Source organism: Mauremys mutica, chromosome 6, assembly GCF_020497125.1.
Source record: "Mauremys mutica isolate MM-2020 ecotype Southern chromosome 6, ASM2049712v1, whole genome shotgun sequence".
Lineage (NCBI taxonomy): Eukaryota > Metazoa > Chordata > Testudines > Geoemydidae > Mauremys > Mauremys mutica.
Genome location: NC_059077.1, coordinates 50,929,765 through 50,954,602, shown reverse-complemented (window position 1 = coordinate 50,954,602; position 24,838 = coordinate 50,929,765). Strand labels below are relative to the sequence as shown.

The window sequence follows — 24,838 nt, the reverse complement described above, 5'->3', positions numbered from 1 at the left end:
AGCCAGCTCTAATTTAAAACACTTTTCTCTCTTGACCAAATGTGAACCTTTTTTTCCCTAATAAAGATTTAAAGTGTCAGAAATAGGTCATCTCTTCCTCTGTAGACCTAGTTAGCATAGACATGAACTCCTTATAACCCATGACATGGAGAAGAGTTTACTTCTTAGCTGGTTTTATTTCTTATTGTGTTGTCACATATGAGATATTTTGAAAAGTGTCCAGTGCAGCAGGCTGAAGTATGGTGACCTACTGCTATTTTCCATTCAAATGAATAAAGTAGCTGATCCTATAGAAAAAGAGGAAAAAAAGATTAAAAGGTAGGAAGGGATTTAGCATGTTATAAATTAATACACCAGAGGCAATACTGTAAAGCTCTTGTCCTAACCTTGATAGGGTAGCCATACTACTACTGCATTACATTGGGCTTTGGACTATGACAACATCTAACAATCTAGAGCTACCTCTTCCCTTGGGTTTGTTATTCCAGTCCTAGAGTTATCCTTATTCCTGCTTGTGTGGGCTTTGAGACAAATGGGTAATGAGAATGGAAAGCCTGAGACTTGAGAGCATAAGAAGTTCACTGCCTTGAGTTCTCCTATCCTCTGTCTTGCAGCTTCACAACTTGCTGTCACAGAATGAACATTTTTCATGATTTCTTTCCCTTGGAAGCCTAACTTTCCCACAGCTGCAACCACAATCTCCCTAGGTTCTCATGGATGAGATGACTATATACCAATGTATTGTGACATACCCAGGCCAGTGGGGTACAGGAGTCTGGTAAAGGGAAAATATACTGGTCACTGGATGAGTAGTTTTCTGTTCCCTGAGTGACCAGAGCAGGGGCTGCACTAGAGTAATCAGGAACCTGCTAGAACCAATTAAGGCAGACAGGCTGATTAGATCACCTGCAGCCAATCAAGGCAGGCTAATCAGGGCACCTGGGTTTAAAAAGGAGCTCACTTCAGTTTGTGGGGGGGCGTGTGAGGAGTTGGGAGCAAGAGGTGCAAGTTGCTGAGAGTGAGAGGGTGTGGTGCTGGAGGACTAAGGAGTACAAGCGTTATCAAACACCAGGAGGAAGGTTCTGTGGTGAGGATAAAGAAGGTGTTTGCAGGAGGCCATGGGGAAGTAGCCCAGGGAGTTGTAGCTGTCATGCAGCTGTTACAGGAGGCACTATAGACAGCTGCAATCCACAGGGCCCTGGGCTGGAACCCAGAGTAGAAGGCAGGCCCGGGTTCCCCCCAAACCTCCCAACTCCTGATCAGACACAGGAGGAATTGACCCTGACTGTGGGTTCCACCAGAGGAGAAGATCACTAAGGTGTGCAGATCTGCCAATAAGCGCAGGACCCACCAAGGTAGAGGAGGAACTTTGTCACAGCACTCAGACCCAATCTGCTGAATTGAGCCCTAATATTTACAGTATAACCTAGGTCCTCTAGTATAATCTTAATATTGCCAAACTCAGATATTGAAAAATCATGTCAGACCCCCAAAATAATAATATATTTTTTAAAGATAATAAAGTTTATGTTCATTTGATTAGCCTTCTGATTTCTGAGCTTTTATAGCTCACTCATTGTACATTTTATAGCTTTTCCCCACAACCACGAGGTCTAGAAACTATTTTGTTTTTATACAAAAGCTGAGATTTGCATGCAAGCTCTTGATTCCATCACCTGAGGCTTTCAGAAAAATGTCTGATGTCCTGACACTTTGGATAAAATCATGAGAATTGTCAAACCTGCTATCTAGATTCTTATATGGACTCTCATCCTTTTAATATGTGAAACATGCAGATAATAGGGCCACTAAAATATATATTTTAATCATTTGGACTTGTTTTATTAGCCCTCTAGCTTCATTGCTTATGACAATCAGCAATTAGGTGTAACAGGTGAAAGAGGTGGGTAAAATTTCTAGGCATCAGTAGTTTAAGTTACCTTCTCCTTCAAATACTGCAAGATCTGTGTTAATTGTTCATCTCTCTCTTCAGGAATGCTTTTACATTAGGAAAACAAATCAGAGCCATCTAGCCATTAAGTCTGGACAACTGTTTCCATGTTTGCTAAAAGAATTACAGAGCTCATTTGTTCTGGTGTTTATCAGTTTGCATGTCTACAGAGGTGCGTCTTCAACATGATTTATAGTTCTGATTCAACTGTGGATAAATAGATTTGAACGTTGACAGTTAACAAATGATTCTGTGTCTTCAGAAAACTATTAAAGTACATTGAAAACAGTTGATTTTAATGTCAAACTGCTAGTGTACTTTCTCAGTCTTCTTTTGAAATCTTTTGTAGCTCTATATTTCAGAAATAGGCCCCACCCTGCATATTTTACGCAAAGTTCCCATTGACTTCAATGGATTTTTTCTGAGAAATGACTGAGGGATCAGGTTCTTTGTTATATAGTGGCCATCCAAAGAACGTTGTCAATAGGGGATATTTCTTCCTAAACAGCCAGTTAGTACTTAGCACACATCCTATAGCATTAGCACTGATAGCCTTAAAAATGATTATGCAAGTAAATGTGACTGTCAATTATGTTCTTGTTGTTCGCATAAATATCTAATCCTTTTTCAGAGCAGCAGCCGTGTTAGTCTGTATACGCAAAAAGAACAGTAGTACTTGTGGCACCTTAGAGACTAACACATTTATTTGAGCATAAGCTTTCGTGGGCTACAGCCCACTTCATCGGATGCATAGACTGGAACATACAGCAAGAAGATATTTATACATACAGAGAACATGAAAAGGTGGAAGTAGCCATACCAACTGTAAGAGGCCAATCAATTGAGATGAGCTATCATCAGCAGGAGTAAAGTTAAGTGATAATCGAGATGACCCATAGAAGATGTGAGGATACTTAACATGGGGAAATAGATTCAATTAGTGTAATGGCCCAACCATTCCCAGTCTCTGTTCAAATCTAAGTTAATTGTATCTAATTTGCATATTAATTCAAGTTCAGCAGTCTCTCTTTGGAGTCTGTTTTTTTGTTGTAAAATTGCCACCTTCGAGTCTGTCACTGAGTGGTTAGAGAGGTTGAAGTGTTCTCCCATTGGTTTTTTAATGTTATGATTCCTGATGTCAGATTTGTGTCCATTTATTCTTTTGCGTAGAGACTGTCCAGTTTGGCCAATGTATATGGCAAAGGGCCTGGTGCTGGCACATGATGGCATATATCACATTGGTAGATGGCAGGTCAACGAGCCCCTGATGGCGTGGCTGATGTGATTAGGTCCTATGATGGTGTCACTTGAATTGGGATACTACTAAGCATTTTCTTCAGTAACATCTTGTGACAATTAATTCCACTGGACAATGAAATACACTGTTTTAAAAAAACATTTTTTTCCCCTTTTTGAATGGCAACTGTCCATCTTGAAAGACAATGATGTAAGTGCCAAAATGGTTCATTTACTGTGTCATGCTGCAGCATGGTGAGTGACTAAAAAATCAAATTCTCAAGTGACAGTCCTTGAAACAGATAGTGCAGGCATAAAGCGCAGGCCCAGAGAGGCTTGCTGTGCTTTCCTTTCAGCGCGCTTCCCTTTTCTCTCTCTCAACCCCCTCTCTTCAACCTTTTTGATGCACTAGTGCAGTGCATCCCTCCAATGTAGCCTGTTTCTAGCCGCAGGGGTGGCTATAGGTATTTTGCCGCCCCAAGCACAGCAGGCAGGCTGCCTTCGGCGGCTTGCCTGCAGGATGTTCCCGGTCCCGCGGATTCATCGGCACGCCTGCGGGAGGTCTGCTGAAGCCGTGGGACCAGCGGACCCTCCGCAGGCATGCCGCCGAAGGCAACCTGCCTGCCGCCCTCACAGCAACCGGCAGAGTGCCCCCCGTGGCTTGCCGCCCCAAGCACGTGCTTGGCATGCTGGTGCCTGGAGCCACCCCTGGCTAACTGCATCTTCCCCGCTTGTGGTGTTAGTGTTGAAAGTTTTCATGTCCCTCTTATAAGCATTCTTGAATCTGAGCCTAGGTCAGTCCAGTGGCCTTGGAGCATTTGCAAGTTCTCTGTACAGGAAACCCTTTGGAATGTGTCCATCATCCACCTGGTGCTGATGACCAAGCCAATGGAGTATCGGTGTTTTGATAATAGTGATTAGATTCAGTAATTTTGCTTTCTCGAATATTTCAGTGTCAGGAATGTTGTATTCCTACTTGATATTTAGAATATGGTGAAAACTGCACTTGTGGAAGGTGTCTAGACTTCTCTCATGCCTATAGGTAATCCTGGTCTTGTCACCAAACAGCAGTGTGTTCAAAAAGCCCATCTGGGAGAACCGTATCTTGGTACTCAATGTCAGTTTCTTGTTCTCCTACATGCTGTTGGTAAGGTGGCCAAATGTGGTGACTGCCTTTCCTATGAGAGAATTAGTTTAGTTATCCAAAGATAAATTATCCAATATAGTTGATCCTAGATAGCAGAGCTTGTGTACAACTTCTAGCTATTAAAATATCTGGTGCTTTCAATTTAACTTTGCTACCTTTTAAATTTCATTTGGTGTCCTCCTGTTCTCATAACATAAAAGTGTGTGTGTGTGTGTGTGTGTGTAAGAGCACCCATAGGAAGTCTGTTATTCATCTCCTTTTATCACTTCTTTTCACCTATTTTTGGAGGCTTGAGAGTCTTGATTTTTCTTGTCTCTCTTTGTGGTCTATCACCACCTAGTTATCTCTAGGAAATGGTACTCCTAGCTGCACTTCTGCCAGTAGCACTGGCTATGATGATTCTTGGCATTGTAACACAATCAGACAAAATACCGTGTTTATAAAATTATCACGCTTAAATAAATAGTAAAAACATAATCTCTCCATTCCCAGATCCAGAATAGGAATGCCTGCTAATAGATCAGGTGTTGTGTGTCTGAGGGTCCTGCTGATGCAGGATAAACTGTGTTGAACTCTTTCAGTAAAATTAATAAGCTCAGTCAAGTACAACCCCAAAGTCATAAGTTATGGCTGTAGCTGTCTGATATTTGTAATTTTGCAACTTAGTAATTATGGATTGGTTTACAAAATAATACAATACATAAGGAAAACTACTGGATGGTTATTTTTCGTTTGCACAGTGTATCCAGTATAGCTAGCCTTCATATCACAAGATTGTTTTCATAAAGTCACGGTAAGTTTGTATTCTTGACAGGAATTGATGGACTAACTGTTACCATCATGATGTGTTGCATTATTTATATACAGCAATTGAATTCCGTCTTTCAGGTTGTCCTTTGTTGTCAACCAAGGAACTGCACTATTCTGTAAAGAAGGATTCTACAATGATCTGTGGGATCAAAGGCACGTTGTATAAAATGTAAAGTTTCCCAAAGTCTTGCACTGTAGATTTGTTCAGAATCGAATGTTTCCAGGGTGGAAAAAGAAGCAGGAGTGATACTCTCAACTAGAAAGCATTTCATCAAGTTAAATACAAAGGATCAGTTTATAGCTGTCTCTTTGCAGGTGTCCCAAGGAAAGAGAATATGCAAGCCGACCCTTTACTGTCCCAATGCACCTATATAAGAAACGCATGTTATATAACTCGATGTGTTCAGTGAACATGGCATAGATGTCATGCCTATCCCTTCCTCCTTGATGTTGGTAGAGAATCACTGAGGTGGGTCACAGGCCACAACTTCTTAAAGATGTACCTAGGCCCTCTTCCCAACATGCTTTTTCCTGTGTCCCTGGAGGCCTCTTGTCTTATACAGTTTTCATTATTTGAATGGTAGAGGCAATGTCCCCAACTTTTGCAATTTTATCATGTCTTGCGATATTTGATGTTTTTATTAAAGTACCAGCTCCTGGAATCATATGAAGTGAACATTTCATTTTTTTTTTTTTTTAAATGAAAAATTAAGTTTCTATCTTTAGTTGTTGCAGAGAAAAGAATGAAAAATGTTACTCAAGTGCACCCTAAATGTTCAAAACCATACAAACAAATTAAAAAACCCAAATATTTATTTTTTAAAATAACAATATTTAAGCCAATCTCATGATTTTGCGTGTATGACTGATTTTTGAACACTTAGGGTTGGTGATACTGTAGAAGTGCCCAGTTTTGCCCCATTGATTCAGAGACACTCAGGGTCATAATTTCCTCCCTAGTACCAAGGCAATAGTTCTCTGCAATAGATTTCTATCTTCAGCCCTCCCCTTCATGTGTGCATAATGGACATGTAGAAGAGCATGCCTTTTAAAACCAGAGGGGTAAGTCTGGGAGGCCAGTCTACGCCATTCCAGGAGTTCTGGAGCAGACAAGGACCTTAAGGAATGGCAGATGAAGATATTGAGAGAGAGAGAGAGAGAGAGAGAGAGGGGAAGTGGTCCTATCATAATAATTAATATTTGGGGAATACCTAGCCTATTGTTTCTTTAAGGGCCTGGGACCAGGAGACTAGACAGTGGACAAGATTGAACCTCTCCCAGCCAACCAGAACAAGTTCTGGGAAAGAGATCATCATCTCTCTGTCTCTTCTCTTGTAATGGGGGGCGGCACTAGCAGGAAAAGGACTGTTTGCCTGCTGACCTCTCCTAGAATCAGGGGAATGGATTGAAATGGGTTGTCCTGTCTTCTGTGGTGTTTTGAGGACTGTGCCGGAATTGAATTTTATCACTTTAAGAGTGGGTGGGGGGTTTCTGGTCCTGCTTACAGGCAAAGAAGCTCCATAGTGAAACATCTGGAAGCAACAGTCAGCCTGGAAACAAGGTGGGGTGAGTTATGCCTTGCTGCATTAGGGAGCAGGCTGTTTTCTCTCTCTCTGGTTACTTCTAATAAATAAAGTAGTGTTACATTAAAATCTTCCAACATGGGTATTTGTTTTTATCTAACTTCTCTGCGTATAAGCTGTGAACAGAACAGCCTCCAGTGGTGGAGGGAAATTGGAAGACTGCACCTCATCAGACATATCTATGGAAAAAAAATTTTGTTATGAAGGTGATGTTTTGAGTTCTGTTTGTTTAAAAATCTTTGCTGCCAGTCTGGCTGGAACCAAGTGAGGAAAATATAAAAGGGCTCACCAAGTGAAGCTGGCTACAGGACAAATATATTTAGAATGATTACATACCTTGCACCATTTCATGCTCTTGTAAAGAAATGATAGAAAATTTGCAAGCAGACCTTTCCCTTCCAGAAAGCTCAGACTCAAAAAAGAAGCAAAAAGCAAGGTTGTTTAATGAACTCTGGCAACTTTGTACCTGTGTGTTTCTTCTTTCAAGCAAATGTTCTGCCATTAACTTTTTTCTCACATCTTTGCATGGAATCCTAAAATCTTGATATGATAAGTTCCTAAAGTCTTTGTAATTATGTCTTGAGTTAGAACAGAGTAAGAGCATCCGGAGTTGACCTCTTGTGATTATTATAATAGCACTGCTATAGCACGTACATTACCCCTATTGTGGCACTTCTGTATTTAACATACATTTCACTGAAAGATGATGGTTGAATCAGAATATGTCAAAGGGCATGAAGGGGTTAAAAGGCACCTGAGATCATTTCTTTGGAAATGAGCATAGCACACCTTTTTTATTTTTAAGAGGCATTTCTGGTTGCAAGTTACAACAAGCATAAAATATTGTTTCATTTGTATTTTGTTAACAGCAAACCAATTTTTATGCTGTTTATTAAAAATGTATTAGAAGTCATTGTGGTTGCACAAATAGATGTGCATTTAGCTGAAGATGCGATATTGCCTAATACTGGGAGAATTTGCCTTATGATTACAGTTCTTTCTCTCTCCTTCTCATCCTGACTGCAGAATTATATCCTAAAACTGTAGGGCTGTATTAAAAGTTATATAATATGCAAACCAGACAGTACTTAACTGATGATGGGATTTGTTACCATATATGTCAGAACAAGCTGTAAACCAAGTAAGCCTCTCTTATTGAGAGAACAGAGCCTTTTAAATCAAAGTCTATGTATCAAAATGTATAACAAATTAGATTTCACTATTTCAACATAAATGACCTCTGAAGTGCCACAAATGTAAATTGAGGCATATTGTTGATTCAAAAGTGACATTTATTTTATTCTGCACAATTTCACAGGCAGTAAATTATATGGGGGCTAACATTTTAAGCAAGATTCACTAATTTGAGTATGCAAATTTGCATGAACTTTATTTCTAGTCTTAAGTAGAGTTATTGATCACTTGTGTCTGAGTTTTCTCATTTCCCACTACATTGCGTAGGATGTCATGCCAAGTTCCAGTTTTAATCATTGCAGTTCAAAGTTGCTATAATACATTCTCCCTCTTTAGTCCTCTGCTGTTTTGTACGAGTTAGTCAGTATAGCAAGGCTTCTGATGGGACTCTGTTTTGGGTTGTGTTATTAGAGTTTGCATTGCTGCAGCTGCCCCACAGATTCTTACTAATAACTGAGACTGGGTTTATAGCCCACCACTTACAAATTTACAGCAACAATAAAACATGACAGATTTATCCAAATTGTTTAGGCTCCAGCAGGCTAACGTGTCACTAAAACAATAATGAATAACAGAGCCAAAGGTATGTGACTGTGTAATTTCACCAGGGAACAAATAACTAAGGGCTAAGTTTTACCCATAAAGATATATTAGAACCAGATGTCTAGCAACCAGGACCCAAAGGAGGAATGTTGGCTGATTCTCCAAAATTCTTTGAGAACTCCCAGGCAGTGCTCATTGGCATTCCAGCTCTCCTGCTCTTGAAGAGTCATAGTCATGGAGTTTAAGGCCAGAAGGGACCACCAGATCTTGTGATCTGACCTCCTGCACATCATAGGCCACTAAATCCCACCAGTTACCCCAGCACTGAATCAAATAACCTAGTCAAATTAAACTAAAAAATTACAGCTCTCAGGCAGAAAATGGGGGGATTTGGGTATCAATGCCCAAGGCCACTGCAATGACAAGGAACTGATTTGGTGAGATATATCCAGATGATCCTAGCAAGCAACCATTAAGAGTGTTCAGCACACTCCCCTCTGAGTGTACTGCCCCTGTTCTACTGGACATTTGCAGTTCACAGATTCACTGTACCCAAAGGAACAGTCCACCCAGCTTACCAGTTTCTCTTGAGCTCACAGCTCTACTTAACCCACAGAACTTAGTTATATTTATAGTGAAAACTAGCAAAAGTTTCTTACAAAGAGTAGAGCTTTTAGAGAAAGAAAGTAGAAGGATTGGAAACAAAATGGTTACATATAATATAAAAACACAACACATGTTCTAGAACCTAGACTTACTTAACTAGTCACTATCATGTCTTTTAGAGCAAAAGCTCAGCCAAAATCCTTCCTGCGTATTACAGCCAGGCTTGGCTGTTGTCTTCTGTACATGAGACAAGTCACGCTGTCCTCTTGCCTCCTCAGTGGAAAGATGCAGGGAGGGGTAGCTCTGTCCCCCAGATGTATTCCAACAATCCGTACTTTTTACTCAGAGAATCCCCTCCTGCTGTCTTATTTCTTCCTGTAAATTTACTCTCTACTCTCTATATTTCCACAATCTTCTGATTAGCATGTTGGTTCAGTGTGCAAATAGACACATATATTGTAATGCAGACAATACACAACACCCATCTAATGAGATAAATGTCTATTACCCTCTTCCTGGAAGGAACAGGTCTTAAACAGGTCATCTGTTTACCTACCTTAACTCCCAGGCTTTGAGAACATAATTTCATGTATAGCTACATAACTCTTTAAATATTATATGTAGGTACATTTTGAAATGATTATGATAATCATACAGTAGACATCACATGCAATCCTTTGGATAATTATACACAGTCTGTTCATAGTGTAAGATGTCAAGTAATGGCTAAAAATGGAAAATCTAGGCATGCATCCTGCTCCCATTGAAGACATTAAGTCAAAACTCCCTTTAACTTAATGGGAGCAGAATTCGGCCCTAAGTGCTTGCTCCCTTTAATCCCATGAAGACTTTCTGGTTCATTGGCTTGTGTTGTTAAAGATCAGAACAGCACAAAAAACAGGAAATATCTTATTTAAATCCAAAAGGTCCCTTTTAATGTTACTGAGAACTTCCACACTGTTCAATCAGTGTTTCTCCTCCAAATTAATTAATAGCATTGGAGGGAATACACTTCTCAGAGCATCCTCTTCCCATGGTGGTATTAATTGGGCCCATACCACCCTATCTTCACTGCAGAAATGCCTAAATGAGCCCCATGCGGTCAAGATCTAGCATTCTTTGCTCCCCAAATAAACAGACAACCTCAGGAGGAATTTAAAACAGATGCTTTAAAAAATGGAAGGGCATATCATCGGCTTTCTCTTTGAGCCAATTACCCCTCTCATCGATGTACAATTGGCAGGATATAGAGTTACCAGGGAGCAGACATACACATGTCAAATCTAAAATGGCCTATTCCATGAGACCAATTTAAAACTTGGCATACTCAAAAGTCAACTTGAGTTTTTTGCATTAGAAATACAGAATTCAATAAAGGAAAGCTTTTAAACTACTATAAAGTGAATTTTTTACATGTGATTATTCTTTTAATTTGGAATTCTCCCACTAGATACTGATCTTAAGGCTAATTTATATGTCAAAAAATGATAAGTATTTGAATTTCCCCCATCAACACCGCAACCATGCATATGTGATTAATAATATATAACAGAATCCACATTGGTTAGTACTCGCTACTACTTCTTGTGTCCTTATCACAAACTAGATGTTTTCCCAGAACCATGCACAAGTGATGGCTCTTTCTGTTGCTGCAACAAGGTTCTCCTTCATACAGGCCTCCCCAATGAGTCAGCAAACAAACAGGTGCTCCATGGTCTACACTGCACTTGCATATATTTGTGTTATTAGAGTAGCCCCATTTGAGAATGTTAGTCTTTCATCTGCCAGTTTGCATGTGTAGGCAGTTCAGACATTGACTCGTCTGTAATGGCCCCTCTGGGAAGATCTTCCTGGGCTTCAAGATCTATTTCAGTGCATATGACTGTGCCTAATCTTTCACTCCACTGATACAGACAAGTAAGTTTCCCTTGGTACTCTTTGAACAAAAATTAGATGCAAAAACATCTCTTTAATTAAAAAAGCAAGCATCCAACCGACCCAAAAAACAAAACAAACAAAAAACTCATTCTAAATTGTAGAATGTCACTCTATTTAATCTTTAAAAACAAAGAAAAGAATCCCCATAGAGATTTGTTTTACTTTAGTTGAGATTAGCAAAACTATTATACAAGTACTTGTTGATAGTTTTGAAGTATATTATTAATCACACTAAAATATGAATGGTAAAATTCTTCATTGATCACCTGTCTGAGAACAATGGTGTAATTGTGTGTGTGTGTAATGTTGCTTGTATAACAACTGAGCATTCCTTTCAGATTTGTGAATTCACATGCATGAGTAACAAGTTTTGATTGACACAGAGAATTCCATAGCATGGATAGAATAGAAAGAATAGAAACTAAAAAATGTTTGAAGTGCAAATTAGCAATATTACAACATGACCCATTCAAACATAAAATACAAGGAAATTCAGTTCTGGAGTTCTGCTACTAAACTAAGTGAACTGTGCTTCTGTGGTTTATAAGGCCAGACATTAACATAAAATCAAAATACATTTTTATTCTCATGGACCTGTTTTGCACAGTGGGGAAGAGCATAAGAAATCAGCAACTCAATATGCAGTTTACTATCTGAGCAACAAATTGACATCATGGGACTTTGGGTCAGACGCGAGAGGTCAGAGGGAGTATTTCTGTAACAATGGGCCCTGAAACATGCCAGTAGCTGATACCATTTTTTCCTGGAATCTAGATACACCTGTCCTTGGTGACATGGGGTTATATATAATGGAGATCAAGTGCACAATCCAAAGTCCACTAATATCAATGGTAAGACTCCCATTGACTTCCATGGGCTTTGTAGCAGGCTCCAAGTTTACATTATAAATCTGAAGTGTCTTAAAGTGATAGAACATTTCACAGTGACTCTGCCAAGTTATAAATCCATGGCACACATACTTTTACTTGCCTATGATACTAACATAGCTTTAGATTATTAAAATTGAACACACTTTTATAGTCCAGTCCACACAGCTCTGGACACTTCTCTAGTCTCATCTGCACTACATGGAACTAACTCCCTCAGATGCTACAAACAAAGCAATCTGATGCAAAGAGAGGTCAGAAGAGAGAGGCACAGACTCTTCAGCCAGGAGACCCAGTTGAGGGTATGTCTTCACTGCAAAGTTAACGCAAGTAATTCGTATTTGGGTTTGCCTAGCCTGGGCATAAATTCATACCCGAATTACGATAGCCTCACCAGTGCTGTGCCCATCCATGTGTGTCTGCCAAAGGTTGTCTCTTTAGGGTGCCTCCTTGGGATGATGGGGGGGCACCTCTCTCATTTCAGACATCCCTCTCTATATGTAGATGTCACTGGAGCACTGTTTTGAAGTGTTGGGTGTGGCCTTCCATCTGCAAGTCTTAGGGCAGTGGATCTCCTCTCTGGCCATAACAACAGTCCAAAACAAAAAAGGCAACAAAATAATCCTGCAGCTCACAAAACAGTCCAAGCTTACCCCACAATTCTCTGGAAGGCAAAAACTAAATAGTCTCTGTGACGGAGAGACAAGTTCCTAATCCTCCATGTGTCCAAGAGGAACAGGCTGAGCATGCTGGGCACCAGAAAAAAACAGACAAAATAAAAAAGGGTCCAGGCAGTATAGGCCCTTCCTCAGCTTTCCTGGTGAGCATGCCCTGGCTCTGTGGGGCTAAGAAGCTCTAGCTCTGCTTCCCTCTGATTGCCACTGTGCACTGGGTTTAGATCCTTCCTTTTAAGGAGTCACTCCTCTCAAGGTTTAACAGGCCTCACAGGTGCACTGGATTCGGGCTCATTGTGCTCAGATGAGCACTTTAACCCCTCTCTGACCGGAGTGGAAACCCATTCCTAGTGACACTGTTGTCACTAGGCATATCCCATGGTTCTTTGTAATGTGGTCAAATGAACCACACTGCAACTCTTTCCCAGTGAATTTTGGGACAACTTGTTTGTCCTTTGGGGAATAAAGGGGGAATTGTGGGAAGGCAATGGAGGACTATCAGAACTTGAGTAGTTTAGCCTACATTCTCACTACAAAGTGGGCAGGTTGCCAGCTCGTGGAAAAGCCTTGACCTGGTTTTAGCCTATATCCCCAGATAAACCAGCTAGCCAGGATTGAAAGCACCACTAAACTTCATGGGATAGTTGTGTGTAAGGAGTGGAGCCAGGTAAAATCAACACCAAAGGAAGAGCTTGAGTTAATTCTGCAATGATGATGTACACTCAGTAGCTTCAAAGGGAAAGTGGGAATGGGCAGAGTCTTTTCAATCACACAAATTACTTTCACTTCCGTTGATTATCATCAGATTTTTGTTTTCAGTGATTCAAGGTTTGTGTTGCATCTGCAAGGTAATGTCTGACTGTATCAAGGCAGTTTCTTATGAAATGCTTTTTTTAAAAAATGGAAACCTATTTGTCTTTATTATTGGTAAAAGCTTTTATGTACAAAATGAAAATCTTGGGACAAATGTGAGTCTCTTTAAATAAATGTAAAATTGAGCCCATGGTAGAATTGTAGATCTGAAGGTATTTGGTTTTCAAAGGAATCTGGAGCCATTGTGCTGGTCTATTCTTGGTTGTCAATAATCTAGCTGTACTAAAATTATCACGTAAGGGGTTTGGGGGGGCCTGTATGAAAGACTGAGAATCTTTTTCTTTAATTCACAGGAGATGTGTGTGATTCCAACCCCTGTGAAAACGGTGGCATCTGTTTGTCCGGGTTGGCTGATGACTTCTTTTCATGTGAATGTCCCAGTGGCTTCACAGACCCCAACTGTTCTAGTGTTGTGGAGGTTGGTAAGTGCAAACATAAAATATGGCAATAACTGTCTAAGTATTCTATTAGTCTATGATTATCCAAATAGTGGTGTGTCCTTTGCATTTTGTGTCATTGCCTTGTTCATTATTGGTGCCTTATCCTTGTGTCTAATGTTTGTGGTATCTGAATTCATATTTTCTTTGATTGTTTCTTTGTTCCCTAATTATCTCTAAATTATATCCAAAAAGAAAAACGACTCAGCAAAGTTCAGTGTTTTATTTTGGAGAGAGTGTCAGTTTGCCAGAAATTTTACCTAGCTTGTAAAGGTCACTGCAATCCAATTCGTTCAAATACCCTGCTGCTAATTTCAGTGATTTTATTTATTTTAATGAGGGCTCCAAAGCTCAATTGCTTGATAAGCCAATGTGGCCTGATTCTGAACTCACGCTTTTGTAAATCAAGAGTGACTACAACTGAGTAATGTGGATATAAAATCAGCATCTGAGAAATCAGAATAAGGCCTATTTAGCATTTGTTTGCATTTCACAGTAACAGACCAGTTGGTTTGGGTATAATAATAACCATGATACAAGAACAAATTAGAAGTGTATAGTGGTGTGATGATTTGAATGCATGGATGCATCTGAGTGACTGAAAATACAATGGTGAGTCTAATGAATCAGTCTTCAGTGTCCCATCAGAAGATTGTGTGGGGGTGAAGGGGGACACAGGAAGATGGTAGAGTTGGGTAGAGAACATAGCTACAAATTCCATTATCTCAGACTGAATTGGAAAAGTTTTGGACCTGGGCTGGTGGAGGTAGAGTTTATAAATTACTCTGAATCACAAATAGAAAGGAACTGACTATCCTATAGAATCATCAGATGCAACCAGTTAGTTAGGGTACCTTTCTTCTCCCTTTAACAGTGCTATAGGACATGCAAATAGATGAATGAAAGGGAATTAAAGAACAGGAGGAGTGGAAATGATATCTATGAAATAGAGAGCTCAGTACACAAATGTATGTATATGTGTCATCAATGTTGGATTAGAGAGGTAGGAGATTCCAGGGAAGGATAGAAGAGGTGATTATCAGCAATGTTGACTTATAGTGGAGATGAGGATGGTTTTTTCTCCCCTCATATTAGAGGACCAGAAGTCCTGCTGCTGTTTTATTAGGCTGTGACTCTATGGTGGTCCCAGTTCTCTTGATGTTTGGTCTTTCACATGATTTGCCTTCCTACTGATGACTGATTTGTGTTTGCTTATAGTGTAGGATTATGAGGGTGTTACACATCACATGTGTATCACATAACACTGTAACATGCTACATTCAAACACAGCGGCTGGGCCCGCACCTCACTGCCACCCGAATCCCAACCTATTTCTCTTGGACCCACTCTTCATTAGTAGTGAGGACCTGCACATGGTTCTGTGGCTTTACATTCTATTTGGCCCTGGGCCCCTTGGCAAACAGGACTTGGGCTGCAGGTCAGTGGATCTATGTTTAAGATACCACTTCTTGGTGGAACTTGCCAAGAAATTTTGCTGCTGCCTGGTTTGAGCCTGAATGTCGTGTATTTATTAGATGCATTAGGTAACTGTTGAAGTCAGTTTAATGTTATTTAGTTTCTAGTTATTCTCTAGGAGTAAAGTTCTATACCTATATTTCCTTAACAAGCTTATGAGACTAATTATTCTATTGCTGAATATTAATGTTCTAATATCATCCAATTTTAGGGTTGTTCATCAACATATTGAGATTGCAGATTTTATGGCACTAAAGAAAACACCTGTAACCTATTTTGTTCCATTTTGCTTGTTGATGCAGTGACATTTACTACTGCCTTGAAAAGATATAGCAGTCCTCTCTCCACACAGCATCTCCTGCCAGGTACTAATACTGCTGCATCCAGAGTGGGCCCCTGGCCATGCTTTCCTGTGTTATGTGCTTTCCTGTGGCTATGAAATGTCATCAGATATGATAGTTGGCTGTCCCGTAGCACTTGAGGAGTACAAGTAACAGCCTTTTTCTGGCTCGGTGCACAGGTGAACGAGGGGTAGAAAGAGGCTCCCTGAGCACTTACCCTCCCCTTTCCTCACTAATACATCTGTGCTGGCCTGGGCAGAATTTAGCTCATTTAGCAATAGCTTATGCAACCCTAGAATAGCCTTTGCATAGGTTTTTAGCAGTAAATTTATGGACTTATTGTGTAGAAAATTATGTTGTACAGAACTGGGAAGAAGCCAGTTGTGAGTGAATCTGAGATGAAAGCATATTGTAATAATGTGAAGCATAACTTACAATTATTATTTTTTACTGAGAACTTTAAACAGTTCTATAAGGTCCACATTTAGTAGGTAAAATAAAGTGCAAACAAGTAAAGCATTTGGGAAGATGGAATAATCATGTTGCATATGCAGAAATAATCTTAAATTTTTAATTTGAAATCCAGAGATAGTGATTGGTAGAAAACCTTTTTTAATTCAAGTAGTTATTAACATTTATACACTAGCTAGACTACAATACATTAGTGCAGTTGACATTTAATACTTTTTTTGTCCTGTACAATTACACTGCGTGCATGAAGGCAGTAAGGCAAATTGTTATTTTGTTGTTCATATGTTATAATGATGTTGGCTGAGTTGTGTTGGGATTTCCCCCCTTTTCCACTCTGCTTATTCAGAACACCTTGTCCAGTTCTGGGAGAACACTTCATCCAGTTCTCTTGGATTCAAAAACCCCTCAAGCTCCAGCTCATCACTTTGGTTACTTTATTAGGCATGTAACAGCTGTGTGTCCTCGCTAGCCAGGCCCAGACGCAGGGGGTTTAGGTACAGGGTAATACCACAATTCTAATTCATGTCACACACTACACAGTTTATATACATCTATACTTTTTGCATGAAAAAACCAATTGCTTTGCAGACTACATATGGTAAACTTATCAGTTCAGGTTGTTTCTGCCGACTTTGTGTACTATAAACATACCCACTATAGTTAGTTGTTTCAGCAGTTACTTTTTTGGGTTCTTTTTGTTTTAACTTGGGTCTGTTTTGTCAGCTCAGTCAGCCCACGTTCCACTCCTTTTTGTTGTCTCTTACGTTAGCATTTGTTTCAGTTGCATCGTATTTCTCTTTGTGCTTGCTTTTTCAATTGTATTATCCAGCAACATATTCCTATGACCAAAATAGTTGTTTTTATTTGAACTCTCATTAAGACTAAACTTAAAGTACGCAGCATGGCATGCAAGATCTCCTCTACTGGTACGGTCCATCTGGATGTTTCCATAGTCTGTACAGTACTGTCTCCAATTTGTTGTTGCTTGGCTATCAGTTAGTCAATGGGCATCAGTTGCTCTGCTTCTCATTACTGCTTTATGTTAATGGACAAGGGAGGTATGGGCACAAAAATATTTGTCACTAATGATTCCCATTCAGTGTTGTCCAAAACTGCCACTGCCTTATTATCCTCAATCCCTATATTGAGCCATAGGGCCTGGGTCCCAGTTTGAATCCGAGAGGTGAGGTTTAGGCAAAACTCATCCAGGTTCCCCTGACTTGACGACATCCTAACAGTAAGTGGGGCTATCCCACTGCACACACAGTTGCACTGAGCTGTATCACCTCATTCATTTCCTCTTTGGTGACTAGTTGAGCCCAACCTCCCTCCAAGGTAGATGTCTTCCCTTGTATTGAGCATTCACAGAACCATCTATGCCAGGTTCTTTGACAACACTGATGGTTTTTCTCTACCCCATCCCTTGTTGCCAACTTAACACTCTGATAGTGTTGTATATGTGTTCCAGTCTCAATAGTACCCATACTGTTAACATACACTAATTCTCTAGGACTCCCTGTTCATCTGGGAATAACAGTCCTGATTGACACAGTCCTATTATTAATTTCATGTAGTGCCAGGACCTTCTAGTCTTGCAAATTGCAATTTCCCCAATATTATAAATTCCTTTTTCTAAATCAGTGTTCTGTTTAAAATTTTAAATCTTTTCCCCTGCTTTATCTCTTCTATTCCCTAAATTAAGTGCATTACAAATTTAGTACCAAATATGCTGCAAGTAACCATTTCTTGCTTCTTTCTTTACCTACTTTAGTAGGCTGAAAACTGACTCTTATTCACTCAATTCTGTCCTCTATTTCCCAACTCCAATAAGCACACCAAGGTACCAAGTTGATCCAGCAGAAAGTACGAGTTGTGCTACTTTGCCTTCAGGAATGGGTGGTATGTGGCCTGATCCTGCATCATACCTTGGAGCCTACGTGATGTCTGGTCAGGTCCCCTTTGGCATAAAACCACACCTGGGTCTTCTGCACTCTTTTTTGCAATGGCAAAATCTGCTTCTGCAAGTCCTATACCCAGGACTCTGACAAAACTACTGTAGCCATATGGCCTTGTATAAAGTTAATCATATTCTCCCACAGTATCATTGGTCTCTCCATTAAACCTCATAAGGGGAAAACCCCACGGATCTTCATTCTCTAGCTCTGATGCAGCCTAATCCCAATTACTACCTGTTATATTTACTCTTTTCATGAGTTCAATTTTAATGGTTCAATTCATTCTTTCCACTTGTACTGCTACTTTGGGATGATAAGCCATGTGGAATTTCTGATCAATGCCTACCACTGTGCTGGTGTCCCTAGCCTCTGTTTGCCAGAAGCTGAGAATGGGTGATGGGATGGATCACTTGATGATTACCTATTCTGTTCATTCCCTCTGGGGCACCTGGCATTGGATGAGATACTGGGCTAAGTGGACCTCTGGTCTGATCCAGTATGGCCGTTCTTATGTTCATACTTTGTTAACCACTGATCCAATAAACCCTCTACCATTATCTGAATCAATTGCCTTGGGAACCCCTCACCAACTAAACAAATTATACACCAAGTGTTTAGCTGTTGTCAATGGAGACATATTTTTAGTTGGAAATGTTTCCACCCAATGTGAGAATGAGTCACTACAACTAGTACATATTTGTCCCCTTGGTGGGTTAGAGGTAGTTCCCCAATGTAATCAGTTTGGATCCTTTAGTTTCCAGGGTCCCCTCGGAGCCTGTTCCATAAGTGCCCCTCTGCATTTTCTATTTGCTGGATCATATCTAGCACAAAGAAGATAGGAATTAAAATTCAAATCCTATTCCTGGGCTACCATCCTGTTTTTGCCAGTCTTTCCTGGGTAGCTTCATATTTAGGGTGACCACCCATAGTTGATCCATGTACTCATGCTAAGAGATCCTTCCTTATATCCCTTTGTACTACCCATGCTAAACCATCTTCTGACTTTACACACACGAGTCCCTTCTTTAGTACTAACTCCTGGCCATCCACCTTTATTCCCAGGCTTTGAACTTGCTTTTATAGTGGACCTAACTCTGAGGATGCTCTGCAGTTGCTCTGGCTTAGCTTGTAATGATTGCGGCTGGCCACAGGTGACAGCTGCCAGTGGAATGACTTCTAAACCAGTGTTCAACAGACAGGGTGATCTGGTTACCACTGTGTCTTTGGCTGCTAAATCTGCTTCCTCATTTCCTTTTATGAACAGCTCTTTCCTTCTGTGTGCTCAGATTTTTACCATATCTGTTCTTTTTCAAAATGTTTAGTCATATTATCCAGCATTTGTCATAGAATATTAGGATTGGAAGAGACCTCAGGAGGTCATCTAGTCCTATCTGCTGCTCAAAGCAGGACCATCACCAACTAAATCATCCCAGCCAGGGCTTTGTCAAGCCGGGCCTTAAAAACCTCCAAGGATGGAGATTCCAGCACCTCCCTAGGTAACCCATTCCAGTGCTTCACCACCCTCCGAGTGAAATAGTGTTTCCTAATATCCAACTTATACCTTCCCCACTGCAACTTGAGACCGTTACTTCTTGTTCTGTCATCTGCCACTACTGAAAACAGCCTAGCTCCATCCTCTTTGTAACCCCCGTTCAGGTAGTTGACGGCTGCTATCAAATCTCCCCTCATTCTTCTCTTCTGCAGACTAAATAACCCCAGTTCCCTCAGCCTCTCCTCGTAAGTCATGTTCCCCAGCCCCCTAATCGTTTTTGTTGCATTCCACTGGACTCTCTCCAATTTGTACACATTCCTTCTATAGTGGGGGGGGACCAAAACTGAATGCAGTACTCCAGGTGTGGCCTCACCAGAGCCGAATACAGGGGAATAATCACTTCTCTCGATCTGCTGGCAATGCTCCAACTAATTCAGCCCAATATGCCATTGGCCTTCTTGGCAACAAGGGCACACCGCTGACTCATATCCAGCTTCTCTTTCGCTGTAATCCCCAGGTCCTTTCCTGCAGAACTGCTGCTTAGCCAGCTGGTCCCCAGGCTGTAGCAGTGCATGGAATTCTTCCTTCCTAAGTGCAGGACTCTGCACTTGTACTTGTTGAACCTCATCAGATTTCTTTGGCCCAATCCTTCAATTTGTCTTGGTCACTCTGGACCCTATCCCTACCCTCCAGCATTTCTACCTCTCCTCCCAGCTTATTGTCATCTGTGAACTTGCTGAAGGTGCAATCCATCCCATCATCCATGTAGTGATTAACTTGATTTCTCCTTCATCCATAGCACAATACGTGTTCTGAGCCCACCAGGCCAGCATCAACACAGCTCCCCTGAACACCCAAGCCAACACCAAGACAACAGTAAGCTTAGAGCAGGACCCTTTTTTCTTCCATCAGTACTCTAACAATAGCTGCTAGTTCTGCATACTGAGCCGACTTATTCCCACAGTTATACAGCAAAGTATTTACAGTCACTTCATCTCTCAGCTTCGCTGCTATCTAGCCTCCTTTCCTTTGTCCCTTTACATAATGGCTACTGCCATCTGTATACCAAGTCTCCTCCTCTCTAACCTTGTTACCATTTAGTTCTTTAAAGATTAGCTGTCAAGTGCTAGCTGAGCTAACTTCTCGTTCATGGGGCATTCTTTCGGTGCGGATCCCTGCCACACATTCCTTTGGTTCTTTTAGCCGTACTGCCTCCACATTTTCTTCCTGCAATGCCAGAATCCAATGCTAACTCTGTCCAGCTGATACTTTTCCCCCCAGCAGTATCTTGAGGGAGGTAACTAGCAATGAACAGCTTCTGTTCTCCAACCGAGATTTGTTTTTAATGATTGCCCAGTACACAGTCAACACAATTTTCTCCCATCAAATGTATTGAGGTTCCACACTTTGCAATATAGTATACTAATTGATCCTGATTTCCATATTTCTGCATGAACCACCACCCCTGTGCCAACTGGAGTTACTGCAGAGTACATAAAGAACGGTTTACTTTCATTTGGATCTTCCAACACTGGAGCACTCCCCAAAAGCTGTTTCAGCTTTACCATTACTTCAGTGTGTTCTTCCTGCCGATCATGGTGGGGGGCCCTCACGAACTAACACAAAGGACTAGCAGCTTCCACATGAAATGGGGAGAATCCCCTACCAAATCTGGTGATCCCCAAAAGTAGCTGTAATGCTACTAATGCTCGCTTATCAGGAGGGATTAGCAATTTGGAAATTAATTCATCTCTATGATGATCACTACTACATCCTTCCTCACCTGTTGTTGCCCTCAAGAATGTAACCTTTCTGTGAACCAAATGTGCTTTTCCACTGTTAATCTTTAACCTTGCCTGCTGCAAGCCCTGGAATGGCTCAGAGAGATCCTGTCTGTGTTCCTTCTCAGTGGGGGACTGCACCAATACATCATTCCGAATGAGCCTTGCAGGCTCAGAAAGGTCCTTAGGTCTCGGTATCATCTGTCCGTGAAAAATACTGGAGAGTCTTTGTACCCCGGGGGTAACATGGTCCACACATACTGCACTTTTCCCCACATGAACACTGTTCTATACTGACATTCCGGGAACAGGGGCAACATCCAGAAGCCATTACTAATCGCCAATATTGAAAACCACTTCATTTTAGGAGAGAGTTTGCAATCATTTCAGAATAACCTGATACTATAGGAGCCATAGATTTTTGTTGTTTACACTTCTATTGTTAATTTTGACCCACCTGCTGGCTTTTTCACTGGCTATGCAGGAAAATTACACACCAAGGATATTAGGTTTGTCACTCCTCATTCCATCAACACGTCTACTGCCTTATGTATTGGCTCTATAGATTTCTAAAGATTCATTGGATTGCTCAGCACGCACCTAATATAATTCTTTCTTTTTCTCTTTCAGTTCACATTTCTCCTTCTCCACCTTACTTACTTAAAGCCTTGCTCTCTAGTTTCCTTACACGGGGTTCCTAGTCCCAAAATTAATCCCTGTAACAACACGTTTGTTTCTGTTTGTTTTTGTTTCTTTGGTTCTTCACTTTTTATCCAAACCTATTGGAGTTTCTTTTCTATTTGGACCAGTTTCCCCCCCAAGACCTCCCTGGGGAATCCAAAGGGCCTTCCTTGGATTTAACCCATTTCTCTAATGCAGTAGAAATCTCCTCAATTTAAACCCATCTAATAATGCCATTGCTTAAATGTTAGGTTGTGAGTATCACCAGTAAAGCTACGTATAACAAAACCTATATTACCTGTTCCAGACAAGTGGATCTGGGTCACCTAATCCAGACACAGATCCAAGTCACAGCACCAGTGATGCTGAGATTTCCTCCAAGGCATTTTCTGCTTATTCAGAACACCTTATCCAATTTGGGGAGAACGCTTCGTCCAGCTCTCTGGGATAAAAAAAAAAATTCAGTTCAACTCCAGCTCATCACTCAGGTTACTTTATTAGGCAAGTAACAGCTCTTTGTCCATGCTGGACAGACTAAGACGCAAGGAGGTTAGGTACAGAGTGTTACCACGATTCCAATTCATGTCACACATCACACAGTTCTAGGGTGACCAGACAGCAAGTGTGAAAAATTGGGACAGGGGATGGAGGGTAAATAGGCACCTATATAAGACACAGCCCCAAATATTGGGACTGTCCTTATAAAATCAGGACATCTGGTCACCCTACACAGTTTATATACATCTTTCCTAGTTACTAACATTTATACTTCTTGCATGTAAAGACCAATTGCTTTGAAGAGTGCATAAGGCAAACTTATCAGTTCAGGTTGTTTCTGTCTACCTTGTTATATGGAATAGGTATAGTTCAGTGGTTTGAGCATTGGCCTGCTAAACCCAGTGTGGTAAGTTCGATCCTTGAGGGGGTTGCTTAGGGATCTGGGGCAAAAATCAGTACTTGGTCCTGCTAGTGAAGGCAGGGGGCTGGACTCAATGACCTTTCAGGGACCCTTCCAGTTCTATGAGATAGACATATATTATATTATTATAAACATACTGACAATTGTTAGTTTAGTTAGTTTCTGCCTCCCTTATTTTCTAGAAACATATTCACCGTAGTTAGTTGTTTCAGCAATTATTTGTTCAGGGTTGTCTTGTCTTAACTTGGGCATGCCTATGTCAGGTAAGTCAGCCCTACAAGTTAGGCTGGAGTTTCTGAATAAACTATCTGAATAAACTTTTGTAGTCATTTCAGTAACTCATGGGTAATTTTCTCAGAAGCCAAATATTCTAAAGTCTTCATGGGAGAGCATCATCTGCTTCAATATATAGCTGAGGGACCAATTGAAGAAAGATATTAATTTATTTAGAATTGGGGCTTTGGTATGGTGAGCAGAAGAAACCTATTTATGAAGTATTTGAACCTGCAACCCTCATTTGCAATGATGGAATAAGGTGTAAATAAGCCATACATTTTTGACAGTGAGGGTAATTACCCACTGAAACAATTTACTGTGAGTCATGGTGGATTATTTATCACTGACCATTTCTAAATCAAAATGGGATGTTTTTCTAAAAGATCTTCTCTAGGAATTATTTTGAAGAACTTCTATGGCCTGCATTATACATAGGGCCCTACCAAATTCACGGTCATGAAAAACTCATCATGGACCATGACATCTGGTATTTTCTGTGCTTTTACCCTATACTATACAGATTTCACAGGGGAAAACAATGTTTCTCAAATTGGTGGTCCTGACCCAAAAGGGAATTTCACAGGGGTTGTAAGGTTATTTTAGGGGTGTCATGGTATTGCCACCCTTACTTCTGTGCTACCTTCAGAGCTGGGTGACTGGAAAGTGGTGGTTGTTGGGTGGGTGCCCAGCTCTGAAGGCAGCAACCTGCCAAAAGCAGCACAGAAGTAACGGCAGCAATACCATACCATGCCACTCTTACTTTTGCGCTGCTGCCTCCAGAGATGGGTGGCCAGAGAGTGGCGGCTCTGACTGAAGGTCTAACTCTGCAGGCAGCAGTGTAGGAGTAAAGGTGGCAATACCATACCATGCTATCTTTACTTTTCCACTGCTGCTGGCGGCAGCTCTACCCTCAGAGCTGGGCTCCCAGCCAGAAGCCTCCGCTCTCCAGCTGCCCAGCTCTGAAGACAGCACCACCGCCTGCAGCAGCGCAGAAGTAAGGGTAGCAGTACTGCAACACCCCGCCTCCAATAACCTTGCAGTCCCCCCGTCCCCCACAACTCTTTTTTTTGGGTCAGGACCCCTACAATTACAATACTCTGAAATTTGAGATTTAAATAGCTGAAATCATGAAATATATGATTTTTAAAATCCTATGACTATGAAATTGACCAAAATGGACCATGAATTTGGTAGGGCCCTAGTTATATGGGAGGTCAAATGAGATGATCACAATGGTCCCCTCTGGCCTTGGAATCTATGAACTTACTAATGTGAATCATTCAGTAGGACAACTCATGTATGTTCTATTCAACATGAATAAGGGATGCAGACTTGGACTCCACTGGAGCAAAATGACCACATTCTGAGTGCTTCAAATTTTGAAAATAATGATGATAATGTTGAGATGAGTTCCTGTTTGCATCCTGTAAAACTTGCCCATACCGGTATTGCCCTGGCCTCTTCTTTTGTCATTCAGTGTTGAACGCATTCTAAGACAATATGCATTTCCTCACCTTTTGGGGGCGAAGCCAGACTTTAAGGCACCTGCTCCCCTACTTGGTGTAAA

The 24,838-nt window shown here is 40.9% G+C and overlaps 1 protein-coding gene and 1 long non-coding RNA gene across 3 annotated transcripts in view; one reads left to right on the top strand and one right to left on the bottom strand.

The window, feature by feature from the left end:
* Positions 1-24,838, top strand: part of EDIL3 (EGF like repeats and discoidin domains 3) — a 427,756-nt gene that overhangs the window by 88,147 nt on the left and 314,771 nt on the right. Inside the window, exon 2 of the mRNA XM_045022223.1 lies at positions 13,736-13,864. Within this exon, the coding sequence (XP_044878158.1) occupies positions 13,736-13,864 (129 nt within the window). The remainder of the gene's footprint in view (positions 1-13,735; positions 13,865-24,838) is intronic.
* On the bottom strand, positions 189-24,838 carry LOC123373296. Of its 2 annotated transcripts, none has more exons than XR_006580648.1 (3): positions 24,786-24,838; positions 22,375-22,518; positions 189-287 (listed from the first exon to the last, which is right to left on the bottom strand). It is a non-coding gene; the product is annotated as an uncharacterized LOC123373296 (long non-coding RNA). The 2 variants fall into 2 exon arrangements; XR_006580649.1 differs by lacking the exon at positions 189-287 and adding an exon at positions 16,508-17,006.